This window comes from Archocentrus centrarchus, chromosome 4 (genome assembly GCF_007364275.1).
Source record: "Archocentrus centrarchus isolate MPI-CPG fArcCen1 chromosome 4, fArcCen1, whole genome shotgun sequence".
In the NCBI taxonomy this organism is placed as follows: domain Eukaryota; kingdom Metazoa; phylum Chordata; class Actinopteri; order Cichliformes; family Cichlidae; genus Archocentrus; species Archocentrus centrarchus.
The window spans coordinates 29,457,879-29,479,820 of record NC_044349.1 but is presented as its reverse complement, the minus strand read 5'-3'; the positions used below and the strand labels follow the sequence as shown (position 1 = coordinate 29,479,820).

Sequence of the window (21,942 nt, the reverse complement as noted above, 5' to 3'; positions counted from 1 at the left end):
AGACATCAGTGATGGGGTCAAGTGCTGTCAGTGATCACTTTTAGTCTCACTTTATGTTCAGACTGATTGAAAAAAAACCTTTGTACACGCATGTCACGGAACAGCAGAACAACAGCAGTGATAAGGTTTGTGATTCACCTTCCAGTATATACACATGGCAGCTACCGCAACAATAAAAATATTTAATATTTTGCCCAAGAATATTCCTCAACTTTTAGGTGAAATTATGGAATTGCCAGCACCATTTTAATCAGGCTCTTTCAATTAAATATATATGTAAAGGTGGGACAGCAAGGCAGTAAGCTGTGTGTCATTTGAGCAGAGATGAGCCATCATCATTAGCAGGGACCAGATGGTAGGTCGATCATCCACATTGCTTTGCTACTCTGGTATTTGTCTTCCTCGTTAAAAAATCGTCTTCAAACGCAGATACTGCGATGATTTATTCAGCTTCAGCCGTTTTGCTTTTGTTTTTGTTTTGTTTTTTAAGTAAAATTATTCATCCGTCTTTGTGATCACACAGCAAATGCACTGGAGTAACACAATGAAACTGGGCTTTTTGTCAAAACAAGAACGGAAATCTTTTCTTTTTTTCATTTGCATCTCTCCAATTCCCAACGGGAATTTTGTATTTTTAAATGAATTAAAGTCGTCTACCACTCAGCTGCTGAGGGTAGAGACGGTGTAAAGCCTTCTGTGGTTTCTCCCTCAAGTCCTCAAACACAGTCAGCTGGTGGCATACTCCGGATGCGTGGAGACTCACTCCTAAACAAAAAATATGATTCCCCAGTAGCCACAAGGAGCTACTGGTGGTGGCAGATCATATGTTGGGGTTACTTGTCAGTTTTGAGCTCAGTGTATGTGAAGAAGATTCATCTCCCCTGACACGCGCTGACATAGAAAACTATATTTAGCTGCCGGCGTACGTGCGTAAAGTGACGCTGGCGCAGACGCACGCACGGTGGTTGTGGACTGAATACTGATAGGCACGGGCGGATGAAAACTGTACAATATGTACCCTGCAAATGTTTGAGCTTTTGTTAAAGCACTTTTGGGGAGACATGAAGAATTGAGAGGCCAAACTGGCGCTAACATCCGGTTCAATGACTGTGTAATGTGCATAATGGCTGGGCGTGAAAATCAAAGAAATAGCGGTTGAATTAGGCTTGTGAATGTCACTATTTGCAAAAAAATATATAAATATATTTAAGATTAACAGTATGTGTTGTACCATATAAATATGGCAAAGCTACTGGCTCTATAAAATTTGATATCTAACATACTGGTTACTCTACATATGATACTATGGGGTCACTTGGCTACATGGTCTTACAAATTAATCTCACAGCAGTATTAGGCAAAAAATATATATATATATATATTGGCTGTAATTAGGCCTACAGTCAGCCTACAGTAGCCTACCTTCTTTGCTAAGGGCTGTAGGCCTACTGCACTTTATGAATAATGAAAAAGTGACGTAAACAATGCGGTCCTCTTTGCAGCTCGGGCTCGAGGCGGGCGCACAGGCGTGATGCGGTCGTGACGTCGGTTGAGTCGGGGATCTTTAATCCTCTGCCGCAGCAGCACAGCCGGTAACCAGAGGAGGGGGCAGCACGGTCGGACAGGAATGGACCGCACAGGCTAGGCTAGTGTACAAGGCCGAAAAAGCTCGGTCTTTAGTCAGATAATAATATCACCGAGTAAAACAGCGATTACGCATCGAGCGAGCCGACTATTTGCACAGGCCGGACCCCCTCCTCTCAGTGCTGTAGCCTGCAGCCTTTTCACACACACTCTTGAATAGACCTCATTTAGGAACGCTGTTTAAAATATATTGTCAAAGGCATTTTTGCCTTATTTAAACGTCGAATTTAGTATTTTACGTCGGCGGACGGATACTACGCCCCGTCCTGCCGGTTTTCCTCTCCGGTTCGACTTTCAGCAGCGTCGCCTCGTCCCCGCTGTTTCTGTCAGCTGCTGCGCATCAGCAAAACATGCAGGATGAGCCTGTGGGGGTGACAACTACACAGTTACCCCCGTCAACCAAGGAAAAGCACCGCAGCAGCACGGTCAGCAAACCCGGAAAGCAGCCGAACCAAACCGACAGCCACGACGACGGCCAGCCGAGCTCGTTCACGCCGGATTATAACCACCTAGGGCAGAAGATAGCTTTCCCCGATCATTTCTGCCCAACGCAGTCTATCTGTGACCTTCAGCACAGCCGAAAAATACATCAGCAGTTAGGTCAGCACATTGAGTTCAGCCCCAAAGAATCGACCCCACCCCAGGGACATTTCAGTCACCTGCCGCAGAGGCAGCCCTTCTCCAAGCCCGAACCCAGCGCCGCTGACCCCTGCGGCTCTCCAGTGGAAGAGGCTGAAGCCGATGCCGCGTCGCCATCGCCCACTTCCGTAAACCTTAACAAGATCCAAATGGACTCCCCTATCGCCCACCATTTAAATAACGGCAATGGCAGCAGCAGCACCGGCAACATGTTGTCCGGAGGTCTCGGCGCCGCTTTCCCGAACCTCCCCACCCAGGAGATGCAGAGCACCAGTGCGGGCTCGTCTTCACCTTCCCTCCCTGGGTTCGGCACCCCTTGGTCCGTTCAGACCAGCTCCTCTCCCCCGCCCGCACCCAACTCCATCAATCCCATCCACGCGAACCCCATTAACCAGATGCCCAACGCGGACTCTGACAACAGCTTCTACCCAGGTATCCCCTCCTCTATCAACCCGGCCTTCTTCCAGAGTTTTTCGCCGGTGTCAGCTAATCCGTGCGCCGGGATTAACGTGCAGGGCTTTAGCGGTCCTTTCTCACCCCAGATAAACGTCCCTCAGCAGCCGCAAAGTCGCAGGTCCCCGGTCAGCCCCCAGATGCACCCCCAGCAGGGCGCCTTCCTACAGCAGCGGAACAACTACAACCAACATCAGGTGAGCTGCTGGGGAACGGGAATCACACGAAAGTGGCACCGGCGGGTCTCCTTATGTTTACCCTTATGTTTGTCTGCATTAATTACCATTAAACAGATACTAAGACTCACCAAATCTGTATTCTTTGTAGCCTGTTTAAACCAATCCATTAGGTCTGTCATTTTATGTGAAGGCCGACCATGGCATGCCCTTAGGTTAGGGATATCTTGTCACCCTGTAGCTATAAAGCCTTTATAGATGTGTGTGTGTGTGTGTGTGTGTGTGTGTGTGTGTGTGTGTGTGTGTGTGTGTGTGTGTGTGTGTGTGTGTGTGTGTGTGTGTGTGTGTGTCTGTGTGTGTGTGTGTGTGTGAGAGAGAATCTGTGCACAATCTGCACAATCTGCACACTGAAGAATAAACAGTTTTTATCATGATGCATAATGAAAAAAAACAAACGCATAATGCATTCTGCAAGGGCTCAAATCACTACTCTTTAGGCAAAGGGAGGGAGGGGTGAACAGGGTTACAAGGGAGCATCACTGAATCTAGCTGTTGTTCTCTCCTGGAAGCTGGCAGTGGCATGTGGTCACATGGCACAGGACCATCCCTGCCTTGTGGTGCACTCAGTGGGAATACAAAGGCTTGCAGGGTTTGGTATCATAAATGGCTGCTTATATTTGAGCAAAATGAAAAACATCCAGTATTTTCATGGTGTGATGGTTGCCGGTTGCAAGTGCCCTGAGGAAATGCAGCAACATAAGAAGCTCACATGAACAGTCCGGTCATGCAGCAGTTGGGGGTTTGTAGCCTGCAGCTTCAGGTTACTCAGTAGTGCAATTTGCACATTGGGTGTGTGCATGGACGCCTGTGTGTGTGTGTGTGTGACTGGGTGTGCCTGTAGTGCATGTGCAGTGTTCCTGTTTCACTAACCTTTAGCCCTGTCCTCTGACTCCTATGTAAATATATTTCCATGAAACCAGCAGAGACAACCACATGATGGTGATCTCCACCATCAAGGGCACATTCAATTTTAAACTTATTTTAAGTGAAAATGCAACATTTTTTTCTATTATGTTGGTTGCTAAATGCATATTTTATCACTGGCTCCTTTGTACACGAGTTATGATACATTAATTTCCAATAGGGCTCTAAAACAGCCTCTGTAGGAGTTTAAAAATATTCATTAAAACAAAGGCCTTCTAGAAGTCTTGTCACTTGGTAGCCATCTTGAAATGCCTCTAGACAGTTATTTTATCTTTTTTTTTTTTTAAACATGATCAAAATTTACATTTTTTTTTTTTAATGGTAACCAGGACATAAAAATTCCAAAGTACTAAAAAACCTTTGCCCCACAACAAGTTTTTAAAAGGGCATTCTTCTCATGGAAGTTATACTTCTCGTACCACCATCTTTGCCATTGTGGAATTTCCTCATTCATTTTTGGACAGCCATGTCTTATCATGATTCTGCTTAAAAGCACTTGTATTATCCTTTTTTTTTTTTTTTTTTTTTTTAGAGTATCAAATCTGTTCCTTAAATGCAGCACTATTAGAACACGAATGTTGGCAGTGAGGTCAAAGGTTTAGGGTTTACATTATGGATTGAGTGCACAAGAAACAGAAAGTTGATTCTGCTCTGTGTATGATTCCTGTGTGAGATTAAGCACAATTGCAATCCAATGCATGATGCTTAAAAGGGGACCCAAGGTCCAGGTGGAGAGAGAGAGCATTTGTAAGTTACAGAGGTGGTGTTGCAGCGTACGGGATACTTAGTATTAGTCTTAAAGCCCTAAATCTTCTTATCCAGCCACCCGTTACAGGAGCAGATCAAGCTGTGACTGAGAAAGGAAGGAAAGACAGGATAGGAGGAAATGAATGTGGTGGATACATAAAATAAATAAAAATTAAAAGCTGTAAATTCTCATTTTAACAACTTATCATCTTAATGTCTGCACAGCCCATGGTGAAGCCATCTCCCTGGGGCAGTCACCAAGGAAATGGCTGGGGCTCCGGGGGGATGTCCTGGGGCCGGGACCACCGCAGAGGGAGTGGCATGGGCGTACCTGGCTCAGTCAGTCATGTCTCACCCCTGAAGAAGCCCTTCTCGAGCAACGTCATCGCTCCTCCCAAGTTCCCACGCTCTGGCGGATCGCTGGGGCCTAAGTCCTGGATAGAGGAGAACATGTTTCGCACAGACAGCAACAGCAACACCTTGTTGCCCCTGCAGGTATGTGTTTTGGGTTGTGGCTTCACTGGCTGCTGTTGGTGGTTTTGTAGGGTAATTGGTTTGTTGTGGGGGGGTAATAGAAGGGCTTTTGTTAGACAGTGTGAGACTCAGTGGCTTTAAAGGTGGGAAAGAGCTGGTGAAAGAGGTTAAATCAATCGTGCGAATTAGATGTTAGACAAAGAAAATGATGAAGGTCTGTGTGAGGGATAGTTTCACTTTACTTGATGAGGTAGAAACTAAAACGGGGTGGGGGGTTCTTTCTTGCAACAGAGAAACAAAAGCAGGAGTTTGAAGATATAAAACACCACAACAGAGCCGGCACTGTCAGCGTTTTAGGCAGACGGTTGGAGTCTGAATCTGACAAGGTTTCATCAAAGGTTTAAGCAAAAAGTATTGGCTGTGCTGCTTGTACTTTCAGGAAGTTAAAATCTTTTGCTGGTACTAAGGCTGCTAAACCTGTTCACTTGCACCATTTTAAAGAGTCATGTTTCAAGTTGTGGTCTGACTCATGAAAGTGTCCAAAAGACCGGCCATCAAATTCTGTTGCACCGCATTCTCGTAGCTGTTTACATACTGTAGCTGTATCTGTTTATATGCCATTATTCCAGAAGAAAAGTATCCATACTGTGCCATTTATGTGACTACTGAAAAGTGAATATTCCCGTAATACTTGGGCATAAATAAAACCAATCAAAATTGTGTTTTTATTTTATCATTTTTTTTGTTTTGTTTTGTTTTCCAGGTGACAAACTCACTCTTTCATTTCTTTGAGCAGACGTGGGGTTTTCCAAATCTTTCATGATAGTTAAAACTAGGTGTGTTTCTCCTAACAACCACAAATGTGGGCTTTTGCTGTTGGGTATACATCTCTCCCCCAGCTTGGTGGCGCTGACAAAAGAGGCTGTGTGGCTCACACAGCAGTAAAATCAGAATCAGAATCAGAATAGTTTATTGATCCCAGAGGGAAATTTCTGTTGTTACAGCTGCAACCGTTTCATTTAAACGAGTAAACCAAAAACACAATAACATACACTAAAGGCATAAAAATATAAAGACTAAAGAGATAATTTGACTATATACACATCTAAATCTATACACATATGAAACTTGTGAGTGCAAAAATTTTTTAAATAGGTGTCATTATATATATATATGCACAGTCCTTTTTTGTACAATGTATAAGTGTATGTACAATGTATATGGAAATTTAAACAATTTTATGTACAATTGAATACTGATAAATGAATGACACTGATGAACCACAATGTCACCTATTAAGGGAGGAGTTATAGAGTCTGATGGCCACAGGTAGAAATGACCTCCTGTGGCGCTCTGTGGTGCATTTTGGTGGGATGAGCTGATATATAATATATATATTATACACAACGTATCACCATATCCATTCCCATATCCTCATCAGAAAATGTTTGAGAATGTGCTGTTCATGTGTCTAAATTCTGAGTCTTGTCATATTTGTAATGTAAGTGAGATATTTTTGTGCACTTAAGTGAATTGAGGGACTCCGCTATAATTGGTGCATCTATTCTCCCGTGTTAATGCTACAGGGTCCAGATGGTCATCGTTTGGTCATGTTTTAATCATATCTCTGATTTTCCTGGCAAAAACAAACATTCCCATTTGTCCTCAAAATTGGATTAATCTTCTTCTGTTTTGTGTCCCTGATACAGCATTTGTTTTTTGGCTCAGATTGGACCTCTGTGGGATGACTAAGTGCAGTCACTTACCTAATTTGACTACATTTTCCTGTTATTTCTGACCATTTCTTAAACAAGTAGGTCTGCTGTGTGTTAGCAAATGAAATCCCAATTCGCAAAACTGGTTTAAGAAGATTATTTTATTACAGTTTACCTCCTGTGCCGGAAAATGTTTTTACCAGCGCTAATAATATTAACTCATTTTTCAACCCCAGAAGACGTTTATGTGGCGTCTTTGTTCTGTGTTTGGTTTATTTTTTTGATGACTGTACTGAACCCCTGCTGTTTGATACAGAGTTGTGCCTCTGACCTCCACATTTCATGCAAATACAGTTGCATGTATTTCATTTGTAGAAGTTGCACTCAGTGTGCATCACTTATGTGCAATGCAGCACAAATAAGGCCCATCACCAATCTGGCCCACACATCATTTTAGATTCTCATTAAAATTAGACCCATCCACTTGTTTGTGTGATCTGCATAGTGATACGCACACACCAAACAAAAACCTCTCCCGCAGCTTCGAGCTAACAAACGCACAATGCAGCAAAAAGAAAAGTCACCTCAGGTGGGAAACTGCAAAGTCTAGATCTTATCCAAGTGTAAATAAAAGTTGATGTGTGCTGTGAGACCGGTTTCTATTTTCAAAGAACATAATTTGCATTTTTATTTAACGTTTGAGTCCTCATGTCATTAAAGACACAGAATCATAGACAGGAAACACGGCCTTCAGACAGTCTCACCTGGCATATAGGCACTTAGAACAGTGTTTTACTTGTTTTATATTGATCTTACTGGACTCCTTCTAATGTTTATCAGGTAGGATTGTTCCCTGAAACTACATGTATAAGATCATTTATATTTCTATATATAATTTATCATTTCCAGTGCAACTTCTATCATCAGAGCTCAGTGTTTGGAGTTTAATTCTCCTGCAAAAAGCATTCATTTGCAGGCTTTATGTAAGAGGCTTTTTATTGTTGTCTAATAAGGAAAAGACTGCACAGATTGGACACCCAAAAGTACATCCCTTGATTAAAAGATACCATGCCACAGATCATAATTTAATGTGTCTTTTATGGACCTCAACTCACAGTTCATATTCAGCAAAAATCCACAAAACTGCTAAAATTATGAGTTGCTTTGCTTGCTACTGCAGTATATTTTCTGTGTAAATCAATTCTAAGACTAATGTGACTATGACCGTGACTCATTCAAACCAATCTAATGATATCACTTTATTAATGGTGTCACCAAAAGGTATGACTGTTGCTATGAGCTCAAATTATTGTGCCAAGAAGTGCAGCGCTTCCTATTCCAGGAAACAGACCCAACTGCATGGATTGTTCATTTCCATAAACAGTGTCACCACCGGAATTTTTCAGATTCCAAGTCTTTTCCTTCCTTCCTCTCTGTTTAATGTTTAGCGGTCGGTGACATACTGTATCTCTGCTGTGTCATGTTTTTAACATGACACAGAGGTAGGCGGGGGACAAAAGGAGCAGCTCTCCTGCTTTCACTTAGTGTTTGACCAGCTTTACTAAAGGCACTCTTATTTCTTTAAAAAGACCTTAGGTTTCCTGCTATTAACTCACCCCAAAACACTGTGATGTTAAAGACAAAGATTATCCAGCCAACGTCAGGTTTCCCATTGCTCATTCTCATCCATTACATCAGACAAGTCAGTCCCTTCTGGATCGTTGGCCTATCATGACAATTACTCAGACTAAATGACCAGCGGTAAATGATATACAGGTTGCTGCTTAGCACTCCAAAGAAACAACATTCACCTCATTCACTGTATTGACGTAATGACAGAAAAATCAGAGGCAGGTTTCCCCCAAACGTGGAATAATTACACGGAGAAATCGGAATGGGTGGATTCTATGAGAGGGAAATGGAAAATGAATTTCATTTAAATTAGCTGAACTTACCCTTTAAAGTTGGCAGTTCTATAACACACTAAGACCAGTGTGAACCTGTTAATCGTTCTAATAATGCAGCAATGAACCAAGAGGCTCGGTCAAAAAGTTGTGAAATTGTGCCAATAAAAAGCAAAAAAAACCCATCCATGATTTAAAGTCGGTCCCTTCAGGGTTGTCTCCTCGTGAAGCTCTGAGGCGCTCCAGCACTCCCGCTTCATTTGGATTGACCCAAAAGTTCATATTTACCTGAACTTTGCACGTGACACTGAGGCACCCACGTACAGTGCAAATGTTACTCATCATCAGTCATGGCTGTGAAATTCAAATTAAAGGCTGGCTGATGGGGATAGTTACATTTAAAGTCAATTTAAATAGTTATTTTACAGAAACTTTTAATTACTGTTGCACACACAGAAGCGACATGCTGCCATTATGACAGTCATAGAGTGAGGAATTTAACCTGCCATTATGCTGCATGTTCTGTGGTAGATTTGGTGCTCTCTGTGAAACGCCACTCCTGGTTTAAGTTTGCATTTTCTCTCTGTCCGCCTCTTGGAAGCTGTCCAGAGAGCTCGGGGAATCCGTTGTGTAGGCCGCCTGTAAACGTACCTTCAGACTCCTGAAGTGAATAAATACGGAAAAAATGTTAATGCAAGCGTGAGGCGCATGTTAAGCCAAATACCCTTTGCTTCAAAGGTTTTATTATTCATAAGCCAAATCCCGAAGGTGTGTGAGAAACATGAGGATTTACTCATGCACCGTGGCATGTGTTTGTTTTGTCAAACTCTGGATGATAAAAAAATATGTATATATATATATATTTTTTCAGGATCGCTCCAGAATGTACGACAGTCTGAACATGCACTCCCTGGAGAGCTCTCTGATTGACATCATGCGAGCCGAGCAGGATCCAATGAAAGGTAAGTTGGCCTTTCCCTTTCAGTCTTAGTTCGCGGGGTCAGATTGAGGCGATCGTGTTCGCAGAAGGCAACCCGATGTCGTGCGGGGAAGTGACGGGCCCATTGCTCCCAGAGTTGTGTTGTTTTTCAACACACCAGCTTATTTTCTCCCTGCTGAGAGCTTAATACTTGTGCCACCAGCTGCACATTTGCTTGACCTTCCCACTCTGATCCTGTTCCTACTTAACCTGGGCAGATCTGAGTAAGGAGTGGAGGACAGCAAAAAAGAGAAACCGTCATGTTTTTCTTTACTCGTGTAGGAAAACACCTGTAACTGTCAGGCCTGTCTGTGCACAACTTAAAGATATACTAACAGGCCCGAGTATCTGCTGAATTATTCCTCACTTCTTGGCAGGAGCGAGCGGAGAATGTACCGTAGTGTGACACTGTCCTGGCCCGCTGTGCTCAGCTCAGGACATCAGAGAAGAAGTGTCAAATAACAGCTCCTACTGAAGGCTGCTCATAGCTCATTTACAGCCTCACAAGCCAGAGACACTCTCACTGTAAAGTATTACAAAGAAAAAATGTCACTGGTTTAAAAAAAAAAAAAAAAAAAAAAAAAAACAGACCAGGTTTGAAAACATGTATAAAATTTCCTCTGTGGGTTTTCTCATTTGCAGTTGCTTAAATTATTACTCAACCTGTGTCCTCCTTTCTTGGGCAAGTTTCTTGTTTTCCCTGCCAGAGCAGATGGAGAGGACATGGGCCAGTGTGCACAGCAAAGGCGAGGGGAGGGGGAGGGAGGGGTCTACTCTAATTTTAGATGTGATCACACTTTCACACACTGTGTATGACAGCTAAGAGAGGAGATGAGAGGGAAGGAGGCTTTGCAGGGGTCTGCTCTGCCATTTATAGCATTGCCATGGTTAACACAACACAGCATTCTGGCTAACGGCTCCAAAATGAAAGACCGCATAAACGAACACATTTTTAAATAAAGTTACATCTTATTTGAGACTTCGTTTATTTGAAGGTGCTTCATAGTTGATGCTGCCAGCTAGAATTTCACATTTCTGACTTTGGTGCTGTTTGTTAGCAGGATTGAAAACTACAGCAGGACTAAATATGATGGAAAATAGCATTACTGTAATGAGTTATTTTTTTCTCAATCATTTCCTGAGCAAAAACTGTCAGATGTTTGTTTTAAAATGAATTTTAAAACTGGGCAGTGTTATAGCCTTCATTTGAATACCAAAAATGATTCCACCGTGAGTTGGTGGGAAAGCTGACGTACAGTAAGTGGTAATTTTGAATACACAAAGAGCTTTTGTTCCTCTTTGTGTTCACTTTAGACGTGTGACAAGAGAGTTTTTTTTCTGTGTGTGTGCATTTTTGTGTTTTTATTCCCATGTACATGCACTGGCTTTGCCCTGTCTTCTCCATCTGCTCTGTGTCTCATTCCTATTTGTGTGTGTGTGTGTGTGTGTGTGTGTGTGTGTGTGTGTGTGTGTGTGTGTGTGTGTGTGTGTGTGTGTGTGTGTGTACGCGCGTCTGTTTCTCACATCAGGCCGTGTGGGATGCCCTAACCCTGGGGCTGACGGCCTACTCATGCTCAATGGTAATTATCTCCTAGCACCATCCTCCTCTGTGTCTGCAGCTCTCATGATGCTCCCACCATTACTCTTTAGCCTCATTAGACGCACTCACTGTGGTATAATAATAGGACCACGCTGTGTCACTTCTGCTACATCTGGTGTAGAGATGAGAATATCTGGCAGTACCTGTTAAATGGGTTCTGTGTAACTGTTTTTGCATTAAGTATTTGTTGGCATTAAAATTACCATGTGGTAGAACTGAAAATTTACTGGCCTTGTATTACAAAGACTGTACTGCATTACCTCCAGTTACATTTTGTGTTAATTAGAATAATTGTCGCCCTGCAAAGTCCCTCTTTTTTTTCCATTTTAGCCTCACTTTTGGAAAGACATTGAGGTGTTGTCAAAAATAAAATCATGTTTTGTAACCGTCTTAGTGGGACGTAAATCAGGGTCAGACAGCATTTGGGAGTAATTATGATGGTTTTTTTTTTTTTTAAATAGGTTCTGGTTTTTGCCATTTCCTCCTGAGACTCAATAATCAGAAAATAATTTTTGTCCTTTTTTATAGGCCATCTATGCTGCTGTGTGTGATGAGACTTCTTGCTCCTGCCAGAGTACATTCAGGGCTTTGGCCCTTAAGAGTTTTAATTTTTCTGGCTTTCGATTGGGTTACATCACGTTTAGAATCTTTTTAGGGAAAAAAAATAACTTGTTATTTTTAGGCATCTGGATTTTATGTATTACTTTCATCAAGTATATGATAGATATGGCTTTTTTTTTTCCCAGAGATTTTTTGTCTTTAACAAAGGCCGTAGCTTTTTTGTTTGAGTACTTAACATGTAGTAAGTTCAGCAAATGAATATATTTTGTTTTGGGTTTCAGGAGGATTTAAGCCCTTTAAAAATGTCTGTCAATTTAGCTCGTTAGTCACTGACTCAAATGATAGGTGGTTGGGTAAAGAGGTTATGTGCAGATCAGCAGATTAAAGTCTACAGTTACAAATGCCCTCTGAGAAATGCTTCATAGCTGAAACTTGCACTCTTGTACTTTTCTACATGCAGCCAGGAGCTATGGGAGGCGTCGAGGTAAATTCAGCTTTCTGTAGCGTGTCTCTTTCCCTGTGGCTTTTTCCTTGTGGCATGTTTTATTGCATAAATAGATCCCAAACTGAGGCCTTAAGTCTGGACTGAGACGTCACTGTTTTCTGCTTTTAAATTTGGGGACACTGACTTTTTGGAGTGTTGCTTAAAAATCAACCAATTTTGCTTGTCAAATTTATGATTGACTATTAAAGAAATACACTAAAAATACTTAAAAAAAAGTGTTGTTTTAGTATCCAGACGTGCATTAAATCAGGGGTTTCATGTTTGGTGATGTTCAGCAGTACTGTAACTCTGGATATGGAAACCCAAAGTATAAAGATCGAATGCAGCACAAATACGTAACAAATAAGAATTTTTTTGTTTGTTTTAATTTTATTTTGCACAGTTTTTTTTTAATTACATTCTTTTAAAAAAAAAAAAAAAAGGTCTGTGGTTAACAGGAGCTTCAGACATTTTCACATTTTGTTCCCAGTTTGTGATTATTATTTTTTTTTTTTCCTTTTTTTTGGAAACAGTATCTAAGACAAGGCTTCTGGTAACAAACAAAGGAGGCTAGTGATTGTGATGCTGCCATCATGCAGCCAAGATATAGTTTATTTACTGCCTAACATTAGTATTTTTACTTCTGTCCAAAAAAAAAAGCGAAAATGTAAGATTGAAAGAGAACTTTTATTTCCCAAAGAGCTTATTTTCTGCAGAAATTCCAAACCCTGTGGAAAAATCCCATTGGCTTTTTGGGACCTTCTAAATTGGCCTACAAAAAAAACCATGGTGGAACCAACACTGTGAGTAAAATGAAGTCATGAACAAGAAATCTGGAAAATAATAAATTTTTTTAATAATGTACTCATTCTTTAGAAATGTAATGTTATCACTGATGTTCACTGTAACAATTTTATTTTAAAAAAAAACAACCTTTTCTTAAAAGCGTATTTTGATGCCTCCTGCTTCTTAAGGTTGCAAGCTGAACAACTGCTACAAGATTCAGGCAGTCAGGCCCAGTGTAACAGTGGACGTAGCCACGCGTTGGTTTGTGAGGGGATTAATTAGATTTGTTTACTTTGCTGGCCAAAGACTTCTGTTCCAATTTACAACATTTTATACAATATAATGTAAAATATGATATTCAAAATGAAGAAAATTTAACTTCTCTATAAATTGTAAATAGTAATGAAAATATGGATGATTCAATAATCAGTTCAGTTTTATTTATGTAGCACCAAATCACAACAGCAGTCACCCCAATGTGCTTTATATTGTAAAGACCATACAGTAACAATCAGCAATGAGCAAGCAGAGGGGAGGGAGAGGGGACATGTCCACTGAGTTTAATTTTTTATATTTGTCTTGTTTCATTTATATTTTCTACACAATGAATTAATTTATATTTATTTAATTATTTATTGTTTTAAAATGACTTGTGTTGCCTAGTCAGTATCGAACACTTTGGGACTCCATACTGCTTAGCCATTACGTTAACGGCTCTGCTCCACTCAGCCTGCCTTTCCACACACGCTTTATCTGCCACGCTGCTCAGAGTGGAGCACACATGATTGCGTGTCCCGGTCTCAGATCTGTAAAAACCAAATTGTACGTAATCCTCGCTTTAAGCTGGTGCTTGGCCTCACAACCACTCAGCAATAAAAGCAGAAACATTATTTTATAGAAAGCCTCTGCTCTGAATATGTCCCCGTCACAGCAGAGATATAAAATTGCCTCAAGGAGAGGAAATGTGAGTGGGATTGGATACATGTTTGTGAGGGTTTCTGCTTGTGAATGTTTAATAGCATGCTTGACATTTGCTGTAGCCTTGCCTGCCTTTTTTTTTTTTTTTTTTTTTCTCCTCCACCAGGTCGCTCCTCTCTCTTCCCTATTGATGACAATCTCCTTGATGACGGCCATGGCAACCAGGGTGTCCCAGGAGTCCTTGGCTCTCCCAACTGTTACCCTCACCAAAACGGGGAACGCATCGAGCGCTTCTCTCGTAAGGTGTTTGTGGGAGGTTTACCTCCTGACATAGACGAAGGTGAATAAATAAAATTTTCCCTGATTGTGTTGTACTGCTGGTCTTTATTTTGTTTCATTCTGTCAGCTCTCTCTCTCTCCATGTGTTCTTTATTTCAAATTCCCTTAGATGAAATAACCTCGAGCTTCCGCCGCTTCGGTCACCTCGTGGTGGACTGGCCACACAAAGCAGAGAGTAAATCCTACTTTCCGCCTAAAGGTATTAGCAAAAGCAGCAGGCTCACTTATTTATGGCTGCTAAAACCAGCTGTATTTACATTGAGCTTGCACAGCATGATGATATGATGCAAATAAATGGGTGTCATTTGAATACTGACAAACCAAGGTGAGCACCTTTGTTATATCATCTCTTATTCTTCTGTGTGTACATTGAAGCTTTTATATATACGTTTCCTAGGATATGCGTTCCTGCTGTTCCAGGAAGAGAGCTCAGTGCAGGCTCTGATTGAAGCCTGTATGGAGGAGGATGGGAAGCTTTACCTGTGTGTCTCCAGCCCCACCATCAAAGACAAGCCTGTGAGTTTTCCACTAAGACTAAATAAAGATTAAAACGATGGATGTTGCTTCTGAGTGTGAATATTGACGCCAACGTGGAGGTGGCTTAAGGTCACTTCATTCTGTCTAACAGCCAGGCTGGGGGACTAATTTGGTTGCAGGAACATGTGACTAAAGCAGCAGAAAACGTGGCTGTGTTCATCTTTTATGTGCGGTCTGTGGTACAGCAGCACCAGCTCACCTTCTCGTTAATTCTAATGTCATCCAAACTATGAAGAAATGCATATGGAATTATTTAGTAAACAAAAAAGTGTTAAACAAACCAGAATATGTTTTATATTTTAGAATCTTCACAGTAGGCACCTCCTGCTTAGATGACAGCTTTGCACATCTTGGTATTTTCTCAGTCAGCTTTACGAGGCAGTCACCTGGAATGGCTTTCAGTTAACAGCTGTGCCTGTCAAGAGTTATTTTCTTGAATTTCTTGCCCTCTTAAGTTGTGTTGTGAAGAGGTGGAGTTGATATATAGAGAATAGTCCTATTTGACTAACGTTCTAATCCATATTATGGCAAGAACTACTCAACTAAGTGAAGAAAAATGACCGTCCATCATTACTTTAGGAAATGAAGGTCAGTCAATCTGAAAAATTTCAAGAACTTTCAAAGTATCCTCAAGTGCAGTCACAAAGAGCATCAAATGTTATGATGAAACTGGCTCTCATCAGGACCACCCCAGGAAAGGAAGACCAAGAGTTAACTCTGTTACACAGGATCAGTTCATCAGAGTCACCAGCCTCAGAAATCGCAAGTTAACAGCACCCCAGAAAAGAGCCCACCTAAATGCTTCACAGAGTTCAAGTAGCACACACATCATCTGTTCAGAGAAGACTGCATGAGTCTGGACTTTATGGTTGAATTGCTGCAAAGAAGCAACTTGTAAGGAAGAACAACAAGAGGAAGAGAATGGCTCAGGCCGAGGAACACAAGGAATGGACGTCCTTTGGTCTGACGAGTCCAAATTTGAGCTTTTTGGTTCCAAACACCATCATATGTTTGTAAGACGCAGAGAAGGTGAATGGATGGGTCCTATATGTGTAGTTCCCACCGTGAAGTATGGAGGAGGAAGTGTAATGGTATGGGAGTGCTTTGCTGGTGACACTGTCAGCGATTTGTTCAAAATCCAAGGCACACTAAACCAGCATGCCTACCACAGCATTCTGCAGCAACATGCCATCCCATCTGGTTTGCGCATAGTGGGACCATCACTTGTTTTTCAACAGGACAATGACCCAAACACACCTCCAGGCTATGTAAGGGCTGTTTGACCAAGAAAGAGGATGATGGAGTGTTGCGTCAGATGACCTGGCCTCCACAATCACCTGAACTAAACCCAACTGAGATGGTTTCAGATGAGTTGGACCTCAGACTGAAGGCAAAGCAGCCAACAAGTGCTCAGCACCTCTGGGAACGCCTTCAAGACTGTTGGAAAACCATTTCAGGTGATGACCTCATGAAGCTGAAAGACTGCCAAGAGTGTGCAAAGCCTAATTTAAAGAATCTAAAGTCTAAAACACATTTCGGAAGTTTGGAAGACTTCAGTATTAATTTACAATATAGGAAATGTGTGTGTGTTTTCCTGAAAGAGAGAGAGAAAAAAAAGTGATTTAATCATCTTTGACTTTGACTCCAGGTGCAAATTCGTCCTTGGAACCTGAGTGACAGCGATTTTGTGATGGATGGATCTCAGCCCCTCGATCCCCGCAAGACCATCTTTGTGGGTGGTGTCCCTCGTCCCCTGAGAGCAAGTAAATACACCTAACTTGGTTTTTTTTTGTTGAATCTCAATAGGCAGGAACTCTAAGGGGCTAAGGGGCTTCACATGGTAACTGAGACAAACAAAAAAACCCTCATCTGCAGTCACAGTTTGGCAGCTTCTCTTCTGTCTCACATCCACATCTCGCATGTGTTTTTTTCATGCATTTAAATTCATTCTTTGTCCTCTGTTCACCCCTCGATTAGTTGAGCTGGCCATGATTATGGATCGTCTCTATGGTGGAGTGTGCTACGCAGGAATTGACACAGATCCAGAGCTCAAGTACCCAAAGGGGGCAGGACGAGTGGCTTTCTCAAACCAACAGAGTTACATCGCTGCCATCAGCGCAAGATTCGTCCAGCTGCAGCATGGTGACATTGATAAGAGGGTATGCCCCCCCCCACCCTTTCATGAACATTTTCCTCATCTTTTACTTTTTAGTGTATTTCAGGATTTCTGCATTTTTTTAATCAAATGTAACACTTTTTGAAAGCTAAAGAAAAGCAGGAATGGATGTGGTGGTTTGGCTTATAGAAACCTCAGTCCTCAGTGTAGTGGTCAATGAAACACTTGGTTTCACTGTTTACCAGCCTGTGGTTTAGTAGGAGCTGATTATTTACTTAAAGCAGACATGAAATTCTCCTTTGGTATCACTGTTTTTAATATATAAAATTCCCTTTTCATCTTTTCGGATTACATATGGAACTTGACTCCTTTAAATCCCACAGCCTTAAAATTTTGGGGGGTTTTTTTGGCAGATGAAACTCATTAGTTGTGATGTCAAACTGTTCCTGGTGCTTTTCATCTTGAAGTCATATCATTAAAGTGAATCTATGGTGCATGTTTTTATTTTCAGTTAGAAATGGACATACATATTTTATATGTCTCTTCCTTTTAAAAGGAAGTTTTGCATGCATGCGTTAAAAGAATATAAGAGCATGCAAATCTATGCAAATCTAAAAAGGAACAAAAGATGTTAACAAAGCTAACTAGATACAGTAATATATATATTTCACTAATCATAAGCAGCATCTCAAAATGTAAAAACCATCACAATTAAAGACATTTTATGACCTTAAATTAATACTTTTCAGACTTAAGAATTAAGGTCTGATTAAATTAGGTTTCCTCTCTCTGCGCTGCATTAAGCTTGTGCCCCTCATTAAAGCTCACATGAATCCTCTATGTATTTATATCCCCTCAATGTGTCCTTAATGCGCAGGTGGAAGTGAAGCCCTACGTCCTGGATGATCAGCTGTGCGATGAGTGCCAGGGTGCTCGCTGCGGAGGAAAATTTGCTCCTTTTTTCTGCGCCAACGTCACCTGTCTTCAGTACTACTGCGAGTTCTGCTGGGCTAACATCCACTCGCGTGCCGGGCGAGAGTTTCACAAGCCTCTGGTCAAAGAAGGCGCCGACCGCCCTCGCCAGATTCACTTCCGCTGGAATTAGAGATGTGACCCCCAAAATCTATGGTAACACAATTAGGGGAAAGGGAAATTAAACACTGGCTAACAGGAAAAAGAGCATCGCTCGGCCTCTCCTGCTTTCTAAGCTATCAGTATAATCGAGTACGTAACACTATACAGTATATACTATATATCTATATATCTTTTGTAGCAGCCAAACACCACAAGCCTCAGTTTTTCACCAAAACCCCCCTCACATCTCAGGCTCTGACAACTCTACAACTCTTTTGTGGTACTTTCATCTTTTCTAAGAGGAGATTTAAAAAGAGATTGATTTTTGTAGCTTTTTTTATTATCATTATTTTTGTATGTGAGATTTAACGTAGATACGGGAATGTTTTTGCATGGGGGCAGCTTGTCTGTCTGTCTGTCTGCTGCTAGCCACCCCACGGTGCATTCAGTGCACACTTGTTTCTGGGAAAACCTCGATTCTATAAAGTTGACGCCTCCCCCGGGTCATTAACCAAAGGTAGAAAAAAAAAAAAGATAGGAAGCTTAAAATTGACATGTTTTCTGCCACAAAGCAAACCGTTGTTTTTTAACTTTGCCATGGGCTCTTTCTTTTTCTTAGAGAGTTTATTAAAATTTAAAAAAGAAAAGATAATAGGGTTATTTTTGCGCTCATACTGACCCGTAGAGTGATACCTCAAAATACAAAATCTGCTTTTCTGCTAACTGTATTCAACATTTATACTGACCGAGCTATTTCAGAAGCTTTGCTGCTATATATATATACATATATATGAATAGATGTGTAGGTATTATATTTAATGCCATTTATAAACCTGAATCATGTAAAATGAAATGCAGTATGCACTCGAACACTTCTGGCCCCCATTGCCATAGAAAGATTTCAGAGTGCATATAATGACAATAGGCTTAGCTACACAAATAGCATGCTGGATATATGTGAGGAAAAAAACAAACCACTGAAATAATAAATACAGACAAGACATAACAATTCTATAACGAGTAGCATGATCATCGAGTACAAATGCCGAAGAGGGAAAAAAAAAAATCAGATGAAGACAAAAGAGTTAAAAAAAACAACATATTTAAACTTGCATGCTTTGATGTTTCTCTGTTGTTTGATCCGTTTACATACTAACAATACAAAAAGTGATATTGGTTCTGCTGTAGACTTAGTGGACGCCATCACTTTGTAACATGGTGGCTTGTATGGCAAAAAAAAAAAAAAAAAAAATGACAAAAACAAAAAAAATCCCATTGAGAAGCAGAGTGGTGTTCAGTGGTTTGTGTTTGTGTGTCGTCCATGTGCTGTGTGACTGTTGTTAGTGTAGACTGAGGCTCTAGTTTAGTTACAGATTTCGTAGAGAAGAACGACTCCACCTCCACTCTTCCTATCCCATATATCTCTGTGCGGTTCCAAAGGCTAATCTGGTAAAGCATTACTGGCAGACCAGATGCAAAATGAAAGACTTTGTCAGTTTGGAGGACTTAATGTGACCCTGTCACATTAATAAGCATCGTTTTGAACATTTTTCACTAAAACTGCTTATTTTGTAATGTAACAGTCAGGCTTTCATGCTGTGTGGCTGCAGCTCCATAAATCCAAGGAAAACACTGGCCCGGTTACTGGAAGATGAAGCACCTCCGCACCTCCTCACCACGCTTACGATGAGGACAGTGACACGTGGTCTCCTGGCGTGCTAAAGATGATCTCTTTCTTTTTAGTTTGTTTGATTTCCACCTCAACCCTTGAAAGACTCTTTAGGGACAATCTATTTTTTTTTGTTGTTGCTGTTGTTTTGTTTTTGTGAGGACGGTGGCCCAGCCGTCTGTTCGGTACTGTACAAGTGTGTCGCTCTCGTGTTGTCGTGGTTTTAGTGTCTCATGCCCCTGTGTGTGTGTGTGTGTGTGTGTGTGTGTGTGTGTGTGTGCGTGTGCGTGCTCCTTGGTATCAGTGTTCAGGCGTCAACTGTGTACTGTTACAAAACCTTAATGAAACTGAGACTAGTTGAGTTGTGTAATTGAAATTGTTTGTGTGAACAGTTTACCCATCACTGGCCCTTCAATATGTTTTCTGTTTTTGATAATATATATTATGCACTACTTTTCTATATCTCTGCTTGTTTTCCTTCTCTTTCACCCCTTAAATAATCTCAGTTCACAAGTATAATTCTGTATAATTCTACAGACGATTTATTCTTTTTTTTTTTCTTGGTTTTTCCGCCTCCATAACGACTTATTTAAGATGTAGCGTGGAGCAGTGGTCTTAAGTTATCTATTGTTCTGTGTGATTAGAGCAAAAAGCAAATGTTTTCTAATATATTCTAATATAGTCTGGATTTTTGGAAAGGCGTCGCAGGCTGCGACCTGATGGAGGTGAAAGCTAAAAGACCGGGCGCCGGCTCCTCCCCCTCCCTCCTTTTTTTTTTTGTGGCTTTGGTTCTCATGGCGTCTGATGATGTTTGAATATCGTCACCTGTAACACTTGACTCGTGCTGTTTTTTTTGTGAGCTTCTGTTTCTATGTTAAACACTGTTACTCTGTTCTGTATGTGTCCTTGCTTTTGTAAAAATCATATTTATTTCACTATTTTTGTAGGCAAAAAAAAAAAAATTTATTTGATTTTGATTGTATTTTTCTATTTAAATAGGACTAATATTTCGATTTCTTTACCCCTGATTATGTCCAAAAGTTTTGTTTGACAAAGAATCATGTCATTAGTAACATCAAAGTTTTTGATATACAGCTGATTCTTATTTTGATACACATAACACGTTTCATTTGAAGGACGGAAACATGAAGGTTTTATTATATTCTGGGAAGACACTTGAGATTCTCCCCTGTTGCATCGAGGCCCCAGCTGCCTGTCCTCGTAGATGCTCTGAAACTTGAATATAACACATTTTGAAAGGCTGACTAACCTCGAATCTGTGTTGTGATGTGCAATACTGTTTCTAATGTTTGTATAAAAGTAAGAACTACAGTGTAAACCTTTTTAATGCAGATTTATTTTTTTCATTGCATATTTTGCAGATTTCTGATCCACAGTGTCATTTTTTACTGTCAGAAAAAAATAAACCCCGTTTTTTCATTGCAAGTATTTTTAAATCCAGATATCTTTGTACTGATGTAAATGATTGTAGTTATTTTGGATAGTGTTTTGCTAACAAAAGGAGAGACTTTTTCATGCATATTTCTATTTCCTTTCATCTTGTTTTTTCCCACATTTTTATTTCATTTAATAGTAGCAGGTTCTTGGAATAATTTTTCATATTTAAATGTCATTGGTATTATTTTGTATTTTTATGTCGAAAAACACTATATATAATTTAAAGATGCTAATTGCTAAGATATTATTTTGAGTTTAATTATTTTTAAAGCTAAATATTTGTAATTTTATTGTTAAAGTGACTAATTTCTAAATCAGAGTTTGTGTATAGGTTCACAAAAGTGGTTTATGAGATGTTTGGATTGTAATTATTACTGAATGGTTCTTTGATATGCAAAATGAATATCATGTTTATTTTTATTTTTGTCTTTGTATTTAAATGGGGTGTTGATTACAATCTCTTTTTTTTTTCTTCCTTTCTTTCACTTCCTGAATAAAGACCCATTCTGTTTGGACATGATTTTGTTGGATATCTGGATCTTGTAGAGACTTTTTATTGCATCTAACTGGTTCACACAGATATATAATAACATGTAGCATTTACAGTGTTTTTCCAAGTGCCCTACGGGCTAAGGCCCGGCCACCAGGCGCTCTCCCTCGAGCACCCTCCCCAGACCTCTTTCTA

General features: G+C 40.6%; 1 protein-coding gene across 3 annotated transcripts; it reads left to right on the top strand.

Annotated features, from left to right (window-relative positions):
* Nucleotides 1-1,586: 1,586 nt before the first annotated feature.
* Nucleotides 1,587-21,791, top strand: cpeb2 (cytoplasmic polyadenylation element binding protein 2). Of its 3 annotated transcripts, none has more exons than XM_030726661.1 (11): nucleotides 1,587-2,933; nucleotides 4,869-5,138; nucleotides 9,608-9,698; nucleotides 11,245-11,295; nucleotides 12,337-12,360; nucleotides 14,231-14,404; nucleotides 14,513-14,602; nucleotides 14,801-14,919; nucleotides 16,589-16,703; nucleotides 16,918-17,099; nucleotides 17,934-21,790. In XM_030726661.1, exons 1-11 carry the CDS (start codon nucleotides 1,995-1,997, stop codon nucleotides 18,159-18,161), a joined length of 2,283 nt encoding a protein of 760 aa, XP_030582521.1. In that variant the 5' UTR covers nucleotides 1,587-1,994; the 3' UTR covers nucleotides 18,162-21,790. The 3 variants fall into 3 exon arrangements, with proteins under 3 accessions (XP_030582521.1, XP_030582522.1, XP_030582523.1); XM_030726663.1 differs by having other exon boundaries at nucleotides 2,174-2,277; nucleotides 4,919-5,138; nucleotides 17,934-21,791; XM_030726662.1 differs by lacking the exon at nucleotides 11,245-11,295.
* The last annotated feature ends 151 nt before the right edge of the window (nucleotides 21,792-21,942 follow it).

What these genes read in the sequence shown, in the direction of transcription:
- cpeb2 (XM_030726661.1), top strand. Translation starts at nt 1,995, where the DNA reads ATGCAGGATGAGCCTGTGGGGGTGACAACTACACAGTTACCCCCGTCA. An exon ending in ACCTCCTGACATAGACGAAG is followed by an intron (nt 14,405 to 14,512) that starts GTGAATAAATAA and finishes AAATTCCCTTAG; the next exon opens with ATGAAATAACCTCGAGCTTC. An exon ending in ATCCTACTTTCCGCCTAAAG is followed by an intron (nt 14,603 to 14,800) that starts GTATTAGCAAAA and finishes TACGTTTCCTAG; the next exon opens with GATATGCGTTCCTGCTGTTC.